Source organism: Canis lupus, chromosome 25 (genome assembly GCF_003254725.2).
Source record: "Canis lupus dingo isolate Sandy chromosome 25, ASM325472v2, whole genome shotgun sequence".
Taxonomy (NCBI): Eukaryota; Metazoa; Chordata; class Mammalia; order Carnivora; family Canidae; genus Canis; species Canis lupus.
In genome coordinates, this window is record NC_064267.1 from 26,057,246 (window position 1) to 26,078,126 (window position 20,881).

A 20,881-nucleotide genomic window follows, 5' to 3' on the forward strand; every position below is an offset into this window, starting at 1 on the left:
CACGTGGCGAGTGGGCGGGCGCGCGGGGCGGGGCGGGGCGCGGCGCGGCGGGGCGGGCGGTACTTAGGCGCGGGGCGGCTCCGGGAAGCCAGGGCGGCTGCTCGGCTCGGCGCTGGCGGGCCCGGCTCGCAGGCTGCAGGCCCAGGCTCTCGGCGGCGGGCTCGGTGAGTGCGGGCGGGCGGCCGGGCGCGGCGCCCCCGCGGTGGAGGTGACCTTGGCGGGGAGGCGGGGAGGCGGGGAGGTGGGGAGGCCGGGAGCCCGGGCCCCTGTGCGGCCCCGCGGCATCCCGGGGCGGGCGAGGAGGCGGGGTGGGGGCGGGGGTGGCAGCCCGCGCGCTCCGGAAAGTCATCGCGGTGAGAAAAGCAAGAAGCCCCCAACTCCGGGTGGGCGGCCTGGCCCCGGCCCCGACCCCGACCCCAGCCCCGACCCCGGCCTCCGCCTCCGCCTCCTCCCGGGGCTGTGTCCGCGGCCAGCCCGGCTCCGGCTCCGGCTCCGGCGTGGGGCCTGCGTAGTCTGCCGGGAAGCGCTGGGCTGGGATCCCGGTGACTTTCGGCCAGAATCTAGCTCCCCGGCCCCTGGTGAGCTTCTGGGCCTCAGTTTCCTCAGGAAATTGCCGAGATAATAGTGTCTCCCTACGTCTGTTCTAGGTGTTTTCTTATTTCATAGGGTTTGGGCAATTCTCAGCCCACAACCGAACACACAGTTCCAGGGACCCCAGAGGACAGAGACCAGAAAACGAACCTGGAACTAGGTGGTGTAGGGTGGAGGCCACATGATGAGTTAGATCCACTGATGGGAAGAGAAACTGAGCAGTGCTTAGGAGTCTAGGCATTGGAAGCCCCAATTCCCCTCCCCGGGAGGCTGGGGTGGAAGGGGAAGATGCCACTCCTTACTTCTTGACTGAGCCTTACATAGGCCCGGGTTGTTTGGGAGAGGGGAAAGCAGGGCAGAGACCCTGAGGCCTCAGCTCTTCCTTTAGTTAATGACCCCGGAGGTCTGCGAAAGGGAGCAGCATATGGGGAGCATTTAGGGGTAACAGTCTGGCGGGCTCAGCAGGCCATCCAATTAGATGTGAAATGGATTTGCCCCTTTGTGGGTCTAGGTCATTCTCTTCCTCAGGCACCTGGACCCCCGCCGCCGGCATCCCTCCCCCAGTCCTTCACACCCGGTGGGAGGGGGAGCTGGAGGGGTTCAAATGGACAGCTAGCATCTTTAGTTACCTTAGAAAAAACTGATCCTCAGTGCATCCACCGGACAGAAATGCAGCTGGGATGCATTTATCTAGTTGACTCTATAGTTTGAGAATGATAGGAAAGTGAAGAGGCTTAGGAGGCTGTCTGGTTTGGTAGGGGCTGCTTTTCTTCCATAACATCCTTAAATAATGGAGAATTGTTTTGTTTTGTTGTAAAGTAGGCTCTGTGCCCAACGTGGGGTTTGAACTCAGGATCCTGAGATCAAGAGTCACATGCTTTACTGACTGAGCCAGCCAGGCGCCCTGAGACTTATTTCCTGTTGGCACTGGTGATAGTGACCTAGAGCCCTTGAGCTTTATATAGGAAGGGGCTGAGCTGCATCCCCCCACACACCCTGTGTGGTTTTCCCAAAGAGAGGGTTTTGACGGTGCCCTGGAGAAAGTTTCCCCTCACATCTTTTTGGGCAGCTCTGTCCCAGAGCTGGGTTATTGCCACTCAGCAGTGGAAGGATGTAGATTCCTTATCTGGGGGCTTTGCAAGCCAGCCCAGCCCTGGCTCCACTAACTCCCCTGCTGGTTTCCCGACTGGTCAGGTGGTGAGGGTGGGAGCCCTTTAGCCTCAGGATAAACCTGCCCAGGTGCTGCTGATTCAGCAGCTTGAACTGAGGCCTTTCTCAGAGACTGGTCCTTTCTTTTCCTCCATTAGAGGACCTGGGAGTTGGGGTAGTAAGTTGGCACACATTTTAGGGGTAAGAGATGTTTTGTATCTCTGTTGGGCTGGGAAGCAAGAGAGAGCACATTCAGGGGAGTCAGAAAGTGTCCATTGGGTGATTTTCTTAAATGTGGTAAGGCCTCGTGATTGTGTGGGATATCCCCTTCTTCCGGAGGGAAGGACTGGACTATTTCGGAGCAAAGGCTCAACGTCTGCAGCCTTTTTTAGATAGTTTGACACAAGGAAAATGTTAAGATGATATTTGGGAATTTTTCTAGATCAAGAAGGGTGGCGATCAGGTACTTTATGGTTCAGCTTCACATGCAGAGAGGGGTGGGGGTTGACAAGTAGATGAATGTAGTGGGGGCATGTGCAGCTGTGTACTGTACTCAGTGGACGCTGGGCGGCAGTCAGCAGTGTTTATACCCCATCCCATATCCTCACCTCTTCGTTTCAGCTCCGAGCACACTCCAGAAGCTGCCTAAGAAAGGGGGTGTGTGCAATAAATCCTGAGTCCTTTTTTTTTTTTTTTTTAAGATTTTATTTATTTATTCATGAGAGAGACAGGCAGAGGGAGAAGCAGGCTCCCTACAGGGAGCCCATTGCGGCACTTGAGTCCAGGACCCCAGGATCACAACCCGAGACGAAGGCAGACACTCAACCACTGAGCCACTGCAGGTGCCCCACCCTCAGTCTTTCTTTTTTGTGCTTTTAATACTTTTGTATCAATCCATGAACAATGCTATTAAAATTTATTAACTGTAATTGTGCTGGTTGTATCCTTTTCCATTGCCTGTTCATGAGCTTTATTATTTATGTTGATACACGAAGGTCTTGTTCATTCATTCATACCAAACGTAGAGTATTTACAGAGAGACAGGTGGTTTTTACTTTCTCGTTGTTTGTGGCAGCGCTGCAGTAAATCCTTATATCTCTCAGGCACCCCTGAGTGTTTCTCCAGGGCAAAAGCAGAAGTCCAGTTAGTTGCTGGGTCATAAGACATGTGCATCTTCTGTTTTGCTAGATACTTACAGAATGCTGTCCAGTGAAGTTTTACCAATATGTACTACCAGCGGTGCTTGAGGGTACCTATTCCTCCTTTACCACCATTAGATATTATCAGATTTCAATTTTTAGCAACCTGATACGTTTGAAACGGTGTTGCTGCTTGAAGTTTTAGGACCGGGAATTCAAGTCATTCTTTGCTCTCAGAAGTCATTGATTAGTGAGGATTTGTATTTTTGTCGTTGATCGCAGTGTTTATAGTTTTTGTTTTGTTTTGTTTTTGTTTAAAGATTTATTTATTCATGAGAGACACAGAGAGAGCGAGGCGGAGAAGCAGGCTCCATGCAGGGAGCCTGACGCAGGACTCAATCCTGGGTCTCCAGGATCACGTCCTGGGCTGAAGGTGGCACCAGACTGCTGAGCCACCGGAGCTGCCCAGTGTTTGTAGTTTTAATGTGTTTGCGAACAGCAAGAACTTACTGAGGTTTCTTTAGATCCTACCAGGTATCTGGGCTTCTGCAATTAAATAACCTTTTCTAATTTTTTATTTTTACTTTTTAATTTTCAGAATGCACGTGAGTTATGAGTAGTGGAGTTTGACTCTTCCACTTTACAGATGACACTGAGGCTCCTGCAAGCTTGTGACATGGCAGGAATCACTGAAATAATTGGGATTTTCGAGTTTGATCTCTTAATTGTCCACACCTACTCAGATACACTCTTTCAAGCTTGCTTGCTTATGGTGTCTTCTCGAGAACCAGTTTCCCTCAGCTGTAAAATAGTCATTTTATAGGAGACGAAAGGTCTTTTTCCAACGTCACTGTGTTGACTGCAGGGTGCCGAGGAAGATACCTGTGCCTGTGTTATCTGTCTCTGCCAGGCTCATAACTCACTTCAGTCTGGCCCTCAGGATAACCTGGTCACTAGCGAAGATGAGGAGAGGAGGAGGGGTTAGATACCACCAAACGAGTAAACTGATCCAGTATAAAGTACTGTGAGGGTTATTCTGCCAAGAGATCCAGCTGGGGCTGGGCTTCTCTGTGACCCTCTGACCTGGGCTTGGGCAGGATGTGCTTACACATACATAAGTCACGACGTTTCTGGGCTTGCGCAAGGCCTGGGAAAGTGGTGCCAGCCAGGGGCTGTGGCCACTCTGGGGTTGGAGGCATTGTTGTACATCAGCTGGGAGCCATCTGAACTCTGTGGGTGCTTAGGAGTGCTTTGTTCTGGTGGTCAAGATAGAATAAACCAGTTTTTGAGGCCTTGGTTGATAAAAATAGGGTGATCATAATTTTTCTGAGAATAAAAAGATTAGCCTGGTATGTTAAGCATTAACTAGTTTGTGAGTAGAGAGATGTGTAGTCACCTCACCAGTGAGTACACAACCATTTCCTGGTGGCAGTTCATTGTAAGGGCTGTGTGCTCCAAGCCAGGCTGCATGGAAGGCACTTTGAAAAAGACCATCTCCAGGGTACCTGGGTGGCTCAGTCGGTTAAGCGTCTGCCTTTGGCTTAGGTCATGATCTCAGAGTCCTGAGATCATGTGGGCTCCCTGCTGAACAGGGAGTCTGCTTCTCCCTTCCCCCTCCCCAACTTGCACAGTGTCTCTGTCTCAAATAAATAAAATCTTTAAGAAGGAAAAAAGACAAATCATCTCCTTACATCTCCCAGCAGCCTCATGAGGTGAGGATGTCTTCCTAGGGCCTCAAGAGAGGAACGAGGAGTAAGCAGGAGAGGCAAGGCCCTTCTGTTGCTTGCTTTTGCCACTGCCAGTATCTCATTCCAGAGTACCCAGCCCGCGGGGAGGTGGGATCTGGCCTGCAGTTGCATTAGAGCCTCCGTGCTCCTGCAAGCTGGGGAGGTGTGGGCTGCTAATCTCATTTAAATCTCCAAGGATTTCTGAAAGCTTCCATAAAGTAGTCCTAAGGTCCTTCAGAATCTGGGCGGTATGCCTACTTTAGAAACAGAGACATGAGAATGTTATGCCCCCTTTAGCATCTCAGTAAATCAGTATCAGAGTCAGTGAGCAAAGCTGGTGAGCAAAAGCTTCCAGAACTTTTCCCGTATTCTTGTTTTTCAACAATACAAAAATTTTCACCTGCCTCGGGCCTTCCTGGGGTCCATTGTTTCAAGGACAAGGTAGTAATTTTTTTCTGTTTGCAGGATGTGGGCTGCTATGGATGATCTTAAGCATTGTTCCATTTGTGGGCACAGCAGCTAGATGGTTTCCAGGCACTGCGGGAGATGAGTTTGTGTAGGCCCACCCTGCTCAACCTGGTGGAAATTAGTCCCTGATTTGAGGACAGATGGTTGGCAAGTGGGCAACAGGGGGAGTACCTCTAAGTGGCCTCAACTGTTTAGGTGGGTGAGGCAGGTGGGGCCTTCTTTTTTCTTTTTCTAGTTTTCTTTTTCTTTTTTTCTTTTTCTTTTTCTTTTTCTTTCTTTTTCTAATAGTTCATTTGAGAGAGAGTGTGTGCAGGCAGAGGGAGAGGGAGAAGCAGACTCTCCACAAAGCAGGGAGAACAACACAGGGTTCCATCCCAGGACCCTGAGATTATGACCTGAGCTGGAGGCAGCCGCTTAACTGTTGAGCCCCCCCTCACGCCCCCCACTGCTTCTCCTGTTAGCTGCACAGCTGTAGCCAGCTGCAGGGGATGCCCTCTCTGGGTCACAAAGGAGTTGCCTGGGGGCATTCAGCTGGGGGGGAAGCCTGGCTCTAGAGGACAGAGAGCGCAAACTGGTGCCCTATTCATCCTCACAGCTCTAAGGAGACAGGCGACCAGAAGCCCTTTTTGTTTTGTTAAACATATTTCCATTACGAACAAAGACAGGAAACATCAAGGCTGTGATTCAAACTCAAAGGCCAGGTGTCCTTCAGTTCGATTGGAGCATATGATAAAGGCACTTGTGTCCGCCCCCTCAGTGTTGTCCCAACTAGGAGGGGTAAGTGGGCAAGTCAGAGGAAATGAAGATCTGCCTCTTTCTGATGTGTGGGTGGGGAACCGAAGTGGTTGAAACTTCAAGAACACCTGCCATGAATGATGGCAAGAGGCAAGAAAAGTCTCTGCAAGTTCTCTAGCTAGATCCCACTAATCTTCACGATCCTCCTACTGGTCCACCTTCTCCTGGGCTGTAGGCACTCTGGTGGTGTATAAGGCACTTACTTTGTGGCTTTTGGCAAAATTGAGGCACTCGGTTTTTGATTCTTTAGAGCCAGCTGTGAAAGCGGTCCTGCCGTGCAGGAACAACAGCAGTGGGCAAGGACGAGCGGAGTCCAGACGGAAGATGTGCTGGGCACGCATTCATCTTTTTCTGCGTTGGCCAGAAAATTGCAGCGGGGCATATTTGGAAATCGCACATACACATGTCCTGTCTCCTTAGATTTGAGACAGATCTAGAATCCAGTCTACTTAAGGGCTCTACAACCACATAAGAAAACTTTTTTAAAAATGAAGCTCCAAAAAAAAAAAAAAAAAAAAAAAAACTCCATGGCAGCCCAAGCCGAATCCATGTCTTTAGAGAATATCAGGACTGAAGCTTTCTGCAACTTAGCATCAGCTCCTCTCCTGCGTTAATTCCATCTCCTTCCAGGGCTCCAAGGTCTATAGTAGTCCTGGGAATGGCTTCAAAGTAGTCTAGGGAATGTATGCTATGGTGGGGGGGGTTGGTTGAGCTGGCCACAGGCCCCTTTTGCACATGACCTTCTACAGATCTTCAGTGGGATGTCCTTTCATATAAACTCAAATGCTGTAGGGGTTTGGAGATGGGAGAAATGCGAGAGCCTGTCTTTTTTTAGCCAGAGGTTGGCTTGGCAAAGGGGCGGAGGGGTGGAGTGGAACCCTGCGTCCACCCAGGAAGACCAGCTGACGGAGGGCTAGAAGTACCAATCTGTCCACAGCTGTTTCTCCCACCCATCCACACCATGCAGGGCGGTCTGGTGACTTACAAGTGTTCCTATTTGGGTACCTCTTTTCTCATAGAATAAGTAAGAACTCTCTGTTTATTCTCTCCTGTAATTTAAAAAAAAAAAACCACAAGACTGAGAAAAAGGGAAGTGTTTGCCCAAAAGAGGGGAAGTGAAAACTGGTTCTGTTTCAAGTAAAGCTGTAAGGACCTATGGCCAGCTTGTTCAGAATACAGCTTTGTTAGCCATTTGTCGTGGTTGGTCCAGTGTTCACGATCTGTGTGGACCCAGAAAGATTCCTGGTGCCCACTGGAGTGAGACTGCCACTGCTCTCAGGATATCTGCATCCGTCCCCTCTAGAGGGAGAAATCTGACTTCATGTTCTTTGGGCTCAGCAGTCTCCCATTGGAAGTCTTCCCATCTGGAAGTTAATTGAAATTAAAACCTCATTTTAGGGCACTTGGTGGCTCAGTGGTTGAGCATCTGCCTTTGGCTCAGGGCATGATCCCAGGGTCCTGGGATCAAGTCCCATGTCAGGCTCCCCACAGGGAGCCTGCTTTTCCCTCTGCCTGTGTCTCTGCCTCTCTCTCTGAATGTCTTTTATAAATAAATAAAATCTTTAAAAAACAAAACAACATTCATTTTAATTCAGACTCTTTGTGATATAGAGGTATTGTGGACAGGTCTGGAGTGAACTAGAGTTAATCTGGCCCAGGCTAGAAGCCAGAAAGGAAGAGGACAGAGAGGGAAGATTGGGTGGTAAGTTGGACCTGGGAATTGAGCATGCCTAAATGAGCAACCTTTCATGGCTTTCTTACTATAGAGCAGGCACTGTCATGGCACTTTTTTTTTTTTTAATTTTTATTTATTTTATGATAGAGAGAGGCAGAGACACAGGCAGAGGGAGAAGCAGGCTCCATGCATCGGGAGCCCGACGTGGGATTCGATCCCAGGTCTCCAGGATCGCACCCTGGGCCAAGGGCAGGCGCCAAACCGCTGCGCCACCCAGGGATCCCGGCACTCTTGACTTCCACCTGGATAAATGGTCATCAGCCCCATTTACAGGTGGTGAAACTGAGGCTCAGTGGAGATTGGTACTCAAGGCTGCACAGTTAGTGCAAGATCTAATCCAGATGTCCCGACTCCAAGTCCAGTGCTTGCCTTCGCCTTAGGCCACAGCAGCTATTTCTTCATTGAACCCCAAACCAGACTTTCTCCCAGATGCCACAGCCCTGGGCCTGGGGTGGCAAGCTGAAAGGAAGAGTTTCGCCAGTGCTCAGTGATGGGCCTTGGAGTCAGTGGTTCCAGCTGAGCTCAGGCCTCCAGGCTTATGCTCTGTAGTTCACTGAGCCCCTAGTTCTCCCTGAGAATGACGTTGACAGGAAATACGGAGGAGGACCGGTGGAACAGAGATGAGAAGGGAAAGTGCATGACTGTCTCACGGGGGGCCTGGCCATGGCCCTGGTGGCCATCGGCACAGAAACCGAGAACTGCCTGGGACCTGGGGGTGCCTGCGTTCTCTGCCACCAGAAAAGCCAGAGAGATCTTGTTCAAAGTCTGTTACCCTGAGATTGCTCCCATCCTCCACTCGCTCGTGGTGTGACCTCTCAGCAGATGGCTGAGCCCCCAGGGGTCGGCTTGGGGTGCCCCTCTGTGACACACACAGGGAGCATTCACCTGGGACTGCCTTGGGACCCAGCCGCGGCCCCGTCACCCCTGACAGGTGGTGGTGAAAGCTGGGGAGAGCAGCCCTCCTGGGTGTGAGTCCAGTTCATGGGTCTGAACGCCCGTGTGCCCACAGCGTGCACTCTGGTGCTCACGCGAGGTTCTCCTATCTTGGGAAAATGCGAAGGCGCCAAGTGTAAGTCCGAGGATGGCAGGATAAAAAGAAAGGAGCCCGAGTGCTTTGCTTCTCTGCCCAGGAAATGTTTTAGGAGAGACCTCAGAGCCCCCTTGTTCCTTCTGCCACACGAGGACCCAGCAAGACCTTTACTGAACGGTTTGGAGGCCGTCTGGGTTCCTGCCGTGGTCATGTGAGCACCAGCCTGCCCGTGAGTCACTGAAAACGAGAAGGTTGGGGCTTTTCAGCAGAAAGTCACTAGGGAGAAGGCCTCACTGGGAATTGACTGGGAATCAATTGGAAGTGCATTTGGGGGTCCAGGGATTTGGTAGCCCTAGCTACGCTTCTTCCTAAAAGACCAAAACTTTGAATGTAATATGTTCACTTAATTTTTTTTACAAAGGATGGAGAAAAATAAATCTCCCTGCCACACATAACCACTTTCGTGTTTTTCTTGATATTTCACATGTGTTAACGGTAATATGCGTGTATATTGCTTATTGGGCTCACACGCGTGCCGTGACTCATTTGCTGCTACTTGCTTTTTCCCCACTTCCGTGAATCTTGGGCATATTGACTGTATCAGTACAGTATGATTCACTTTACTGCATCCTTAATGTATTCTGTTAATCATTTACCGGAAGGTAAGAGTTACTCTGTCCTTAGACACTTTGTTTCTGGTCTTTTGTTATACAAAGAATATTCTGTAAACAAATGTATACCATATCTTTGAATACAGTAGGATACATTTCTAAATGTCAAATTGCGGAGTCAAAGGGTGTGGAGATCGAAAAGTTACTAGAAATGGCCAGGCCATCCTCTCCATGATTGTACCTGCCACCAGGGTTCAGCAGCACAGCCTTTCTGCTTCCCCACATCTAACCCCTGCCAGGAACCATCCAGCCACTCAGCCTTTGCGAGGCCCTCATTTTATCTGTACTTCCCTGTGAGTTGAGCATCTTTTCATACCTTTGGCTGTTTGTAGTCTTTTTCTGTAAATTAATTTATTTAGATTTTTAAGCACCTTTTACATAATACGGAGAGGAACCTTGAAGTATATGTGAGGACTGTTTTGTCAGTGTGCCACTTTTTTTTTTCCCCTAGAAGAGAGACTTTATTTTCATGTAATCAGACATTGTCCCTTTAAGGCTCTGTTTGTCAATCCTAAGTGGTTTTCACTCTGACATTACAGTTTTTAAAGTGCTTTTACTTTCTTCATGCAGCTTTTTATTCAAGATCGTTGTTCCGTGTAGCGCATCTTGGGTCTGAGAAATCAGGTGTAAAGATTCGACTTTACTATTTGTTTCAAATGCAGAGCCTGCGGTGCCGGCCCCCATCACTGATATGCACTGCTGCTTCTCCCACCTGTGCCACAGATGCTAAATTCCCCCGTGGATATGCTTCTGAATGGTCTGCTTTGTTGGTTGGACTGTCCCTGGGCCAGTGTTCCCCAGGGTTTCCTAATTCCTTAACTGCCCCAGAGGGTAGGCCTCCATTCCTGCTCTTGAATCATTTGCTATTGTTGCACCTTTATTCTTCGGGATGAATTATTACTTTAGCAACCATCAACTTTAAATCTTGCCTCAAGTAGAATTCACTGTGGAAGGCGGGCAGCATGTTCACATAACCCTGTGACCTGGGAGGAGTTGAGGCACTCTGGAAGCCCCTGAGGTCAAGGACAGAAAACCCTCCTCCTGCCACCACCCATCACTCCTCACATGGGTATCCTGCAAGGCCCCCGGGTGCTATGGCATCCAGGACATTTCTTGCTTTCATTGGAGCTGCTTGCCTAGGAGCATGATTCAGAGGCGGAGCTGGAAACTGCCAGTCTCCTGACTTGCAGGCCATTTTAAGATCTAAGGACTGTGGTTGTAATGTGACAGTTTCCCGTCCTGGAAGACCCATCTTTGAAACAGAACCCTTGGCTGGCTGGAAAAAACAGAGAAAGTCCCAGACTTGTGCCACTGGCTAAACCAGCTCTGCTGCCCTGGCTCTGAGATTGGCACATGCTCGGCTTTGTTGGCTCATGTTTGCTTGTTTTATATCCAGAATGTGGCTTATAAAATATATTTTCATTTGCATTTTTCTTATCTGATTGGTCCTCCATTTGGGACCTAATCATATAGGCTGTTTGCTCTCTCAGAGAGCTCACTTGGAAGAGTCTCAAACGTAGTTGGACAAACCCAGGGAGAGGCAGTTTGGCAAGAGCAGGAGGTGGGGCACCGAAGTCCATTTAGCCTCAAGATCTGGGTTTATTGATTTGCTTTGGATGGAGTCGTTGGTACTGCTTGTGGCCTGGGCCTTGGGGTTCTGACCGACAGTGGGGTGGTGCTGGTGCCATCCTCACAGGCCCCGAGGTAGCCGCGGAACATCCAAGGAATAGTTGCTCCCCTCAGGCCGGGAGCCCAGCCTCGGCTTGAGAACAGCCCTGGAGACCCAGCAGTGTGCATGAGTCACCAGGCCGCAGCTGCAGAGGGGCCTCACTGCTTGCAGCTTTGTCTCCTGGCTCCAAGGCATCTGGAGGAGTCCTCTTTAGCCCATTTGGGCTGCTACCGCAGCATGTTACAGACCGGGTGGCTTCTAAACAGAAATTTGTTTCTCATTTTGGGACAAAATGTGGCAGTCTGAGGTCAGGGTGCTAGCTTGGCCGGGTGAGGGTCCCTTTCCACATGACACACCCTTCTAGCTGTGTCCTCACATGGCAGAGGTGAGACCACTCTCTGGGGTCTCTTTTATAACAACACTAGCCCCGGGACGCTTAGGTGGCTCAGCGTTTGGGCACGCCTGCCTTCGGCTCAGGGCATGATCCTGGAGACCTGGGATCAAGTCTCGCATCGGGCTCCCTGCGTGGAGCCTGCTTGTCTCCCTCTGCCTATGTCTCTGCCTCTCTCTTTCTGTGTGTTTCATGAACAAATAAGTAAAATCTTAAAAAAAAAAAAACAACAACAAAACACTAGCCCCATCGTGATGGTTCCATCCTCATGACTAGTCATCCCCCAAAGGCCCCACCTCCTAATTCCATCACACTGGGGTTAGGATTTCCACATGAACTGGTTGGGGATGGTGGCACGGGGGTGGATGGACATTCAGCCCTCAGCATGGCCCTGTGTGCTATGGGCATAGGTTGGGACTTGGATGAGGTGGGGCCTGGGAGCCCACGGGCGCTGGAGGTCCTTGCGGGCTCTGTGCACCCACACCCAGGCTTTACAGAAGAGGACAATGAGGGAAAAAAGGGGCAAATGGCGGAGCCAGGAAGAGAACATGGGTCTTTCGGCTGCTGGGTGGTTTCTGGCCCGCAAACTGTGCTGCCGGAGCTGGCACTCTTGTGTAAAGCACTTGAACTGAAGCGTCCTAATGTCTTTTCTAGGTGAATCCAAGATCCAGCTTCCAAAATGTGGCAGCTCTTAACCACTCTTAGCTGCCTGGTGATGCTGACCGGTGCCCAGAGCAGGCTGCCTTTCCGTGCCTTGTCGGATGAGCTGGTCGACTATGTTAACAAACGTAACACTACGTGGAAGGTGAGCTGTGGGGACCATTGTGCATGTCCCTTCTCTAGGGGTTTAGTTTGTACATTCCGATTCCGAAGGGTGGTGACTGCAGCTGTAGGAAAATCTGTCTCAGACAGTTGGTCTGATTGAGAGTCATTGCCACTCAGGACTATGCTTAGCATCCTCCTTTGCTTCTGTGCTGTGTGTGTGCGCGTGCATGTGTGTACATGTGTGCATGAGTGCATGGTGGTGCAGTGGGGAGAAATGAGCTTTGGAAATGTTCACAACCAGGAAGACCTGAACCCCCATCATGGTAGTTGGTAAGGCTCATTAGGCAGCTCCTGGATTGCAGGAGTGAAGAAATGAAGAATGGGCCATGTTCAGGGCTGCAGAGGGTCTGTCTTCACCTCTCAATGTAGCAGATCCGAGAAGATACCCACCGGTCTTGGAGCTGCATGCTGCCCAGGTGGTTCACTCGGGGGCGGGTCTTTGCTTGCTCTGGAGGCTGCCTGTCTTAGTCCGATCATGCTGCTATACCAAAATACCACAGACTGGGTGTTATTTTTTTTTTAAGATTTTATTTATTTATTCATGATAGACACAGAGAAAGAGAGGCAGAGACACAGGCAGAGGGAGAAGCAGGCTCCATGCCGGGAGCCCGATGCAAGACTCGATCCCGGGGCTCCAGGATCACACCCTGGGCCAAAGGCAGGCGCCAAACCGCTGAGCCACCCAGGGATCCCCGACTGGGTGGTTTACAAATAGAAATGTATTGCTTGCAGTTCTGGAGGCTGGAAATACACTTTTGGGGTGCCAGCATGGTTGGGTTCTAGGGAGGGCACTTTTTTGTGTTGCAGACAAGTGACTTCTCATTGTATCCTCACTTAGTTGGAGGGGCCAGCCAGCTCTCTCATACCACCTTTAAAAGGGCACTAATCTGACACCTGGGTGGCTCAGTGATTGAGGTCTGTCTTCTCTCCTGGTGTCCTGGATCAAGTCCCGCATCAGGCTCCCTATGGGGAGCCTGCTTCTCCCTCTGCCTATGTCTCTGCCTCTCTCTGTGTGTCTCATGAATAAATAAAATCTTAAAAAAAAAAAAATGGCACTAACCCCATTCTGATCCTCTTCACAAAGTATCCACCCTAATGACCTAATCACTTCCCAAAGGCCCAACCTCTAGGTGCCATCACCTTGGAGGCTAGGTTTCAACATAAATTTGGGGGGATGCACTTGTTCTCTAGCAGTTCCCCAGCACCTCCTGCTATGCTAGGCTGGATGGCACCCCCTGGCTTGGTCAGGCCTCCCATCTACTCCCAGCTCTAGATCCCCCCTCCGTTGACTGCTGTGGCCGGTGCTCTCTTCCAGGCTGGACACAACTTCCATAACGTGGACCCGAGCTACCTGAGGAGGCTATGTGGCACCTTCCTGGGTGGGCCGAAGCTGCCACAGAGGTGAGTGCCTGCTGCCTGGGGGTGGGTACGCTCCGCATCTATGCCCACACCACTGCCATGCCCACGTGGGTGTATGTTTGGGATGCGGGAAGGAGGGAAGGAAGGAAAGAGGTTTCAGCCCTTCGGAGCAGCAAGGACTCTACCTGACAGGCTCAGCCTCCAGCAATGTGTGTCCTGCTGTGCTTCTCCAGGTGTCTCAGCTCCAGGTCTGCTTCTGTATGACCTGGATGGACCCAGTCTTTAATAATTGAAGGAGAATCTAAGAAAAGCCATCTGATTGGCCATTAAGGTTTCATTTTTTTTTTTTTTTCCTAGAGAGCTCTACAGTGAGCATTGTCAAGTGGCTATTATTCTAGTAGGAAGCATTAGAAATATCTAACAAGGGCAGCCCTGGTGGCCTAGCAGTTTAGCGCCGCCTTCAGCCCAGGGCCTGATCCTGTAGACCCGAGGTCGAGTCCCGTGTCGGGCTCCCTGTGTGGAGTCTGCTTGTGTCTCTGTCTCATGAATAAATAGATAAAATTAAAAAAAAAAAAAAGTAACAAGGTGGATAGAATAGTTATGGGACGTCACACCATAGTGAAAATGTTAAAAATGAGGGGAGGACCCTGGGCAGACCCGGGGTGGGGTGAAGGGAGTAAGAAATGCAGTTGTGTGGATCTTGTGGCCAAACTCCTGAAAAATATCTCATAGAGGAAGACTAGGAAGAAGCATAGGGAATGATAAGATGTGTTGAACAGTAGAATTCCTGGTTTAATTTTATAAATTCCCTGGGGCAGCCCTGCAGATGTCATCTTCAGCTTGTCCTCCGTGGGTCTCACTTCCCAGGTGATGGCCCGGCCTGCAGTTGCTGCTGGGTGCCAGGGTGGGGGAGGGTGGTAACTGGCAAGCGGGTCACGGAGGCCTTCCTTTATCTAGAGTTCAGTTTGCCAAGAACCTGATTCTGCCGGAAAGTTTCGATGCCCGCGAACAGTGGCCTAACTGCCCGACCATCAAAGAGATCCGAGACCAGGGTTCCTGCGGTTCCTGCTGGGTGAGGCCCTGCTGGCGGGGAGAGGCCCGAGCCTTGGGTGTGGGGCGTGTTGTCAGACTTCCCAGTGGAGGCAAGTTATATAAACCTGCTGAGTCTCCGTTCCATCAACATAAAAATCATGCAGATCCCTGTGGTCGTGAGTTACTGCCAGGACTGGGCAGGAGAACCGATGTGCAGAGCGCCCTGTGTGGTGTATGGACCTGGCCCATGTGCAGCGGTGAAGCTGCTTTTACTTCCCCGTTTTACACGCTGCCCCAGGCCATCAGCAAACACCAGGAGTTCTGACCCCTCCGCTGCTTCACGAAGAAATATCCCATCTGTATCAAGGCGCTATCTTAATTTTGTTTAACTGTGGTAAAAGTACATGGGGTATAATTTAAGTCTGTTAGTCATTTTAAAAATATATTTTATTTATTTATTTGAGAGAGAGAGAGAAGAGAGAGCATGAGCAGGGAGAGGGGCGGAGGGAGAAGCAGACTCCTCGCTGAGCAGGGATGACCCCAGGACCCTGAGATCATGACCTGAGCCAAAGGCAGATGCTTAACCGGCTGAGCCACCCGGGCGCCCCACCTTAGTCATTTTTAAGGGCACTGTTCAGTGGCACTAAGTACATTCACATTACATGAATGCAGTCACCACCGCCCATCTACAGAACTCTTAGCAACTTGTGAGAATGGAGACCCTTTCCCCTCCCCCACCCCAGCAAGCACCCTTCTACTTTCTTTTACTGACCAGTCTAGATACTTCATTTTAGTAAAATCATACAGTATTTGTTCTTTGTGTGAGCTGTTTTAGGTTAACAAAAACCACATTTTAGAAATGACCCGAGTGTCCAGGTAGAGATTTGGGGTAGATTGGTCTCTCGCTTCAAAGACAAACGTGAGGGCCTGGACCCTCCCTGACATTGGGAGAGTAGCCACCCAGGAGGTCTGAGGTGTGGTCCTCTGACGTGGTAGCTGGCAGAGGCCACCGTCCAGGAGTGGGGCTCACCTGTGGGGGGCTTGTCCCTGTAGGCATTTGGGGCCGTGGAAGCCATTTCTGACCGGATCTGCATCCGCACCAATGGGCACGTCAACGTGGAGGTGTCTGCCGAGGACATGCTCACCTGCTGTGGCGACCAGTGTGGGGACGGGTGAGTCAGAAGCGGCACCTCCCGCTGCGGGAGCCGGGCCCCTGGGAATGGCCTCTGTGAGGATGGGACTGGTACTCCAGCTCAGATAAGGTCCTTTGGCGAGACAGCTTGGGGACTGGGCGGTCTGGAGGCAGGCCGTGGTATGACTGCTGCTTTCTGTGAGCTGCCTAGAGTCAGGCTGACCCCCCCCCCCGCCCCCCCAGCGCTGGGGGTTGGGGGCTGGGGTCCAGGCACAGCAGAGACCGTCTCAGAATATGTGGCTCACTTTCTGATCTCGGGCCTGGTTTTTGTCATCCTTGTTCCCTTTCTTTGCTCAAGGAAATGTAATAACCTTGGGGCCTATTTTCTGTAATGAAGAATGTTGGGTCCCCAGCTTGATCACCAAACACTAAATTCCCACCGTGGGTACCTGCCTTTCTGCCCACTCTGGCCTTGGTTTTACAACCATGGTTGTCAGATACGGCTATAGATTAGAAATACCCGGGAGTTTTTAAAAAAGTGTCCAGGCCTCACCTCATACAGTTAAACCAGTCCCCGGCATTAACATTTTCTGCATTAAAACACCAGGGAGTTGCACTGTGCTGATTGATAATCTGGGTTCCGGGAAGGGCACAGCCTGGTTCAGGGTAGCCATGGATATGAGGGTCCTTCTGTCTTGTTGAGGGTGGTGGCAGGCAGGCCTGGGAGCTTGGGTGAGTCCCTGGAAGAAGTGACTATCGGGGGGGGGGGGGTCCCCAAGAGACCCTGGGGCCATGGGCAATGGTCTGGGCGCAGCTAGAGTTTCTCTCACAGTGAACTTAACAAGTGGCTCCTTCCTCAGCTGTAATGGAGGCTTTCCTGCTGAAGCTTGGAACTTCTGGACAAAGCAAGGCCTGGTGTCGGGGGGCCTCTATGACTCTCATGTGGGTGAGTGTCTGCCGTCACACCCTCTGGCTAGATGGAGCTTATAGGCAGTAAGAATGGGCCTCGCATTGTAAAGTGAAGGCTGAGAGTTGAGAGCAGGCCACTGAAGAATCCAACAGAAATACGAGGGAGGGGACTGCCCGAAGGAGGGGACTGCCCGAAGGAGGGGACTGCCCGAAGGAGGGGACTGCCCGAAGGAGGGGACTGCCCGAAGGAGGGGACTGCCTGAAGGAGGGGACTGCCCGAAGGAGGGGACTGCCCGGGACTGCCGAGGGAGGGGACTGCCTGGGGGGGGGGGGGGGGCAGAATTAGCGACGGTGTCAAGTGTCCCTGCTGCAGATGTGATGATCCTCCCTCCCTCCCAACACCTCCCCTGCCTTGCTCCAGCGTTTCCCTCTTGCCACAAGGGGCTTCTGAGGAGGCTGTCAGCTGATCCCTTCCTTTCCACTTGGCCCCCCAGGCTGCAGACCCTACTCCATCCCTCCCTGTGAGCACCACGTGAACGGCTCCCGGCCCCCATGCACAGGGGAGGGGGATACCCCCAAGTGCAGCAAGATCTGCGAGCCCGGCTACTCGCCGTCCTACAAAGAAGACAAACACTACGGTAAAGCGGCAGCTGGGCTCCCCAGCACCCCGGGCCCCGCAGACACCCATTCTGAGCCAGAGGAAGAGAGAGGACAGGGCAGTCGACTCTCCCTGGAGATAGGAAGGCCATGAACGACTGTCCTGCCAGGGAGCAGCACACTGCTGCTTCTGGCTGCCTCCCTCCCGAATTCGGCCTCAGGATTCCTGTTGCGTCAGTCTCACTTGACAGCAGAGTGATCAGGCCTAGGACCCAGGGCACCACTCTTCGGGGCTTCGTGCTCGCTGCCCCTGCGCCACAGAGCTGTGCGCTCCCACTTCTCGGCCCGGTCCAGCTCCATCATTGCTCCCCGGGGAGGCCTTCCCTACCCTTGGGCTGGGTGAGCCCCCTAGACGTGGTCTTCACTTGGCGGAACCCCATAAATCATTGATAAGTTGACAGCTGGAACCCTGGGGGGGGCCTGCCTGACCCCCCTCACCCTCCTCACCCCACCCCCCCCCCACCCCCCTGCTTGGCTGGTTCTTTTGCCAGGATGCAGTTCCTACAGTGTGTCCGATAACGAGAAGGAGATCATGGCAGAGATCTACAAAAACGGCCCGGTGGAGGCGGCCTTCACCGTGTACTCCGACTTCCTGCTGTACAAGTCCGGTGTGTGTGGGCTCCCAAGGGCAGCGGTGGGGGCTAGGGAGGTGTGGGTTCTGGGCACGGCCCGGGACTAGATCGAGGAGGAAGACATAACATTGTGCTGGAGCCGCCCCAGACCATGCCTCAGGTTCAGTGGATGGGGAAACAGGAGGCAGGTGGCTGTGTGCGAGGCTGTGGGGACTCCCCCCGGGCCATCGGACAGGCGCCCGGCCCGATAGCTGCCTTAGAAATCCCCCATTTACATGAACAGCCTCTGACTGCCCAGTGCTGTCTCCTTTATGATCTGCCACATTGAAAACTTCAAAGCTCTTGACTCTTAAGAAACATCATTGGATTGAGGGAGATGATGCTGGCAAGAAAAACTTAGAAAGCTGGCAGTTTTTAGCAGTCCTCAGCTCTAGTTTAGAAGGAGGCATTTCCAGTTTGACAAAGTGACTCATCAGTGAGGGGATCGCCTGCTCCACAGGCCCCAAGGGCACTTGGCCTGCTTGGCCTGTAGCTTTCTGCATTGGTCAACGCTGCTGCCACCCCAGCCTCTCTCAGGCTTCATCTTTGCAGAGGGCATCCCAGGGCAGCAGCGTCAAACTCTTTAAGTTACAAAACCCTTTTGATGAAGAGATCCTCACGTGGAGTCCTAGTATGGCGAACAAATAACTGGAATTGAATGTTAACGTTAAATTCACTTCTTAAATTAGAATCTATGACTTTAATTTTAAAGGCAACCAAGCACATTTTGTTGGGACTCCACTTTAATATTTACTAAACGTATTTGAGTGTTGGGCTTTCAAAAACCTATTGAAATAATTCCCAAATGTTGTGGGAGCTTCTGGAACCTTCAGAGAGAACATCAGCATTTTCTCTCTGTATAACCTTGTTTGCAAACAGTTTCTTGGGAGGGCTCGGTGGGCTCTCTGGACCCTGTCCTGCCAGGGCAGCCAGCTGAGTTGGAGGGATGCTCTGGGAAGTGGGGCAACAGCCTGGTCTCCACCTGAATGGGCTGTCCTTTTCTCAGGAGTGTACCAGCACGTCACTGGAGAGATGATGGGAGGCCATGCCGTCCGTATCCTGGGCTGGGGAGTGGAGGATGGCACACCCTACTGGCTGGTTGGCAACTCCTGGAACACTGACTGGGGCGACAATGGTGAGCGGAACTCTCTCTTCCTGTTAATGGGGTGTGTGAGCCAGGACGGAGGGCTCATCCTGTCCTCTGTTCCAAACACTAGGCCTAGAGCTCAGCAGTGACCTCCAGATTCTTGGGTGCTCGTGAGCTGAGGGTTCCCTTGCAGGGCAGATCTGATCCTGATAGAGGGTGGTAGGGATTGGGACATGGCCTCAAGTCAGTGTCTGGCTCTGGGCAAACAGCGTAGAAGTCGGTAGAGCAAGTTGTTGCTAGTTTGGTGACTGCTGTGGGGCTAGTCTGGCGTCTCCTACTCCTAGGTCTTTCTGAGGTGAGTCTGAGTATGTGGGCAAGGGTCAAATCTCCACACACTTGAAAGGCATATTATTTTTGCTTTCCAGGCTTCTTTAAAATCCTCAGAGGACGGGATCACTGTGGAATTGAATCTGAAATCGTGGCTGGAATCCCATGTACTGACCAGTACTGGAAAAAGATCTAATCTGCCATGGGACTGGCCCTGCCAGCCCTTGGGCAGTTTTCCCCCTAAATATAGCCAGTTGGGCTGGTGAGGAGGTGGAGGGTAAGGAATGTCTTTTATTCTTTGAGTTCAGATAAGATACAAGAGGTTTTAGACAGGGCCTGAAGTATTGGGCCCAACCTCGTGTCTACCATCAGAGCTGTCTTCCAAGGAGACACATCCAAGGCCTGGCTGCCCCCCAGCCCGTGGGGTGGACTGCAGTCCCAGTGCACACTTAGACCACGTGAACCACTGCCGTGAGTGAAGCAAGGCCTCCCCCCTAGACTAGTGCTGGGCCAGTAGTGCCCTCCTGTTCAGCTCCTGCTGTGGCTCCCTCCACGTCTTCCCCTCTCCATGCACGTCATGCAAGCAAGACGGAGACCCTAGAGGGTTTGTTAGGTGTTCCAAAGCCATAGAAAGTAGAGTTCCTAATGAGACCAGTCCCCACCGGCGGCGGCACTTCTAAGCAAGTAGCTCACTAGATTTGGAAGAGGTTGGAAAGAAAGGTAGTGGAGCAGCCCTTGGGAGAAAGCCATTCTCCCGGGGCCCCTGCATCTCCTGAGCTTATAGTCAAGTAGCCTCAAAGACCCTCAACGGTCTGGTCCTTGGCATGATTCCTTTCTCAATATACGTTTTATTTTTTGTGCACCTCTGCTGATCATGTGAATGAAAGAGGAACAGCTGGAAGAGCTGTACTCGCTTTACGGACTGTCTGTCCCCTTACAACAAAACTGGGTGGTCCTGACCCGACTGGCCTACCAGCATAATCAGTGGAAGCTCATTTGGGGAGAAACCGGCTTTAACTGTTTAAAAGTCACTGCTTCACTCTCTTAATTCAACAAGGAAAGGAATGACTATGCCAATAAAACGTTTTCTCCCTTACCTTGTAGTCTTGTGTTCTGGTGACATCCCGCCATCTGTAGGCCTGTAGCGCCGTCTGTCCTTATCCCACAGAATCCTGTTTTCCTGGATCCAAGAGTCCTTGAAACTCTAACCAGAAGTCTCCTGCCTCAAACCGTGGTTTCTCTCTTCCCAGTTCCCTGTCATTTTCATTGGCCCTGGCTCTGTAAATTCATCGCCTAAACCGTGTCTCAGGCCCCGATTAGCTTTGCTCCTGCTGAATTTAAAAAGCTGAGAACATAGTTGCAGTCCGTTCTTTACTGGCTCCAAGCCAGCAGTAACGTGTGTGAGGATTCACCTAAGCACGGTTATGCATGATGCCGGAGCCCAGCTGTCCTAGTGGAGGACCACCAGGTGGCCCTGGTCCCCTCCGATGCTGGGATGGGGTGGGAGCAGAGCCTGCGTGTTGTATGCTGAGCTCCCTGTCTCTGGGTTACATGCTGGTTATGAAGGGTTGCTCTGC

At 51.7% G+C, this 20,881-nt stretch overlaps 1 protein-coding gene across 2 annotated transcripts; it reads left to right on the top strand.

Annotated features, from left to right (window-relative positions):
• The first annotated feature begins 35 nt into the window (after window positions 1-35).
• On the top strand, window positions 36-20,400 carry CTSB (cathepsin B). 2 transcript variants are annotated; one of them, XM_025462901.3, is made up of 10 exons: window positions 36-164; window positions 12,020-12,170; window positions 13,506-13,591; window positions 14,507-14,621; window positions 15,635-15,753; window positions 16,574-16,659; window positions 17,117-17,260; window positions 17,771-17,887; window positions 18,897-19,025; window positions 19,403-20,400. In XM_025462901.3, exons 2-10 carry the CDS (start codon window positions 12,045-12,047, stop codon window positions 19,498-19,500), a joined length of 1,020 nt encoding a protein of 339 aa, XP_025318686.1. In that variant the 5' UTR covers window positions 36-164; window positions 12,020-12,044; the 3' UTR covers window positions 19,501-20,400. The 2 variants fall into 2 exon arrangements, with proteins under 2 accessions (XP_025318686.1, XP_048957329.1); XM_049101372.1 differs by lacking the exons at window positions 36-164; window positions 12,020-12,170; window positions 13,506-13,591; window positions 15,635-15,753 and having other exon boundaries at window positions 14,548-14,621.
• Window positions 20,401-20,881: the final 481 nt, after the last annotated feature.

Excerpts from the sequence above, each read along its gene's own strand:
- CTSB (XM_025462901.3), top strand. The coding sequence starts at position 12,045 with ATGTGGCAGCTCTTAACCACTCTTAGCTGCCTGGTGATGCTGACCGGT. Across the intron at positions 13,592-14,506 it reads GGGCCGAAGCTGCCACAGAG|AGTTCAGTTTGCCAAGAACC; the intron begins GTGAGTGCCTGC and ends TCCTTTATCTAG. Across the intron at positions 19,026-19,402 it reads CACTGACTGGGGCGACAATG|GCTTCTTTAAAATCCTCAGA; the intron begins GTGAGCGGAACT and ends TTTGCTTTCCAG.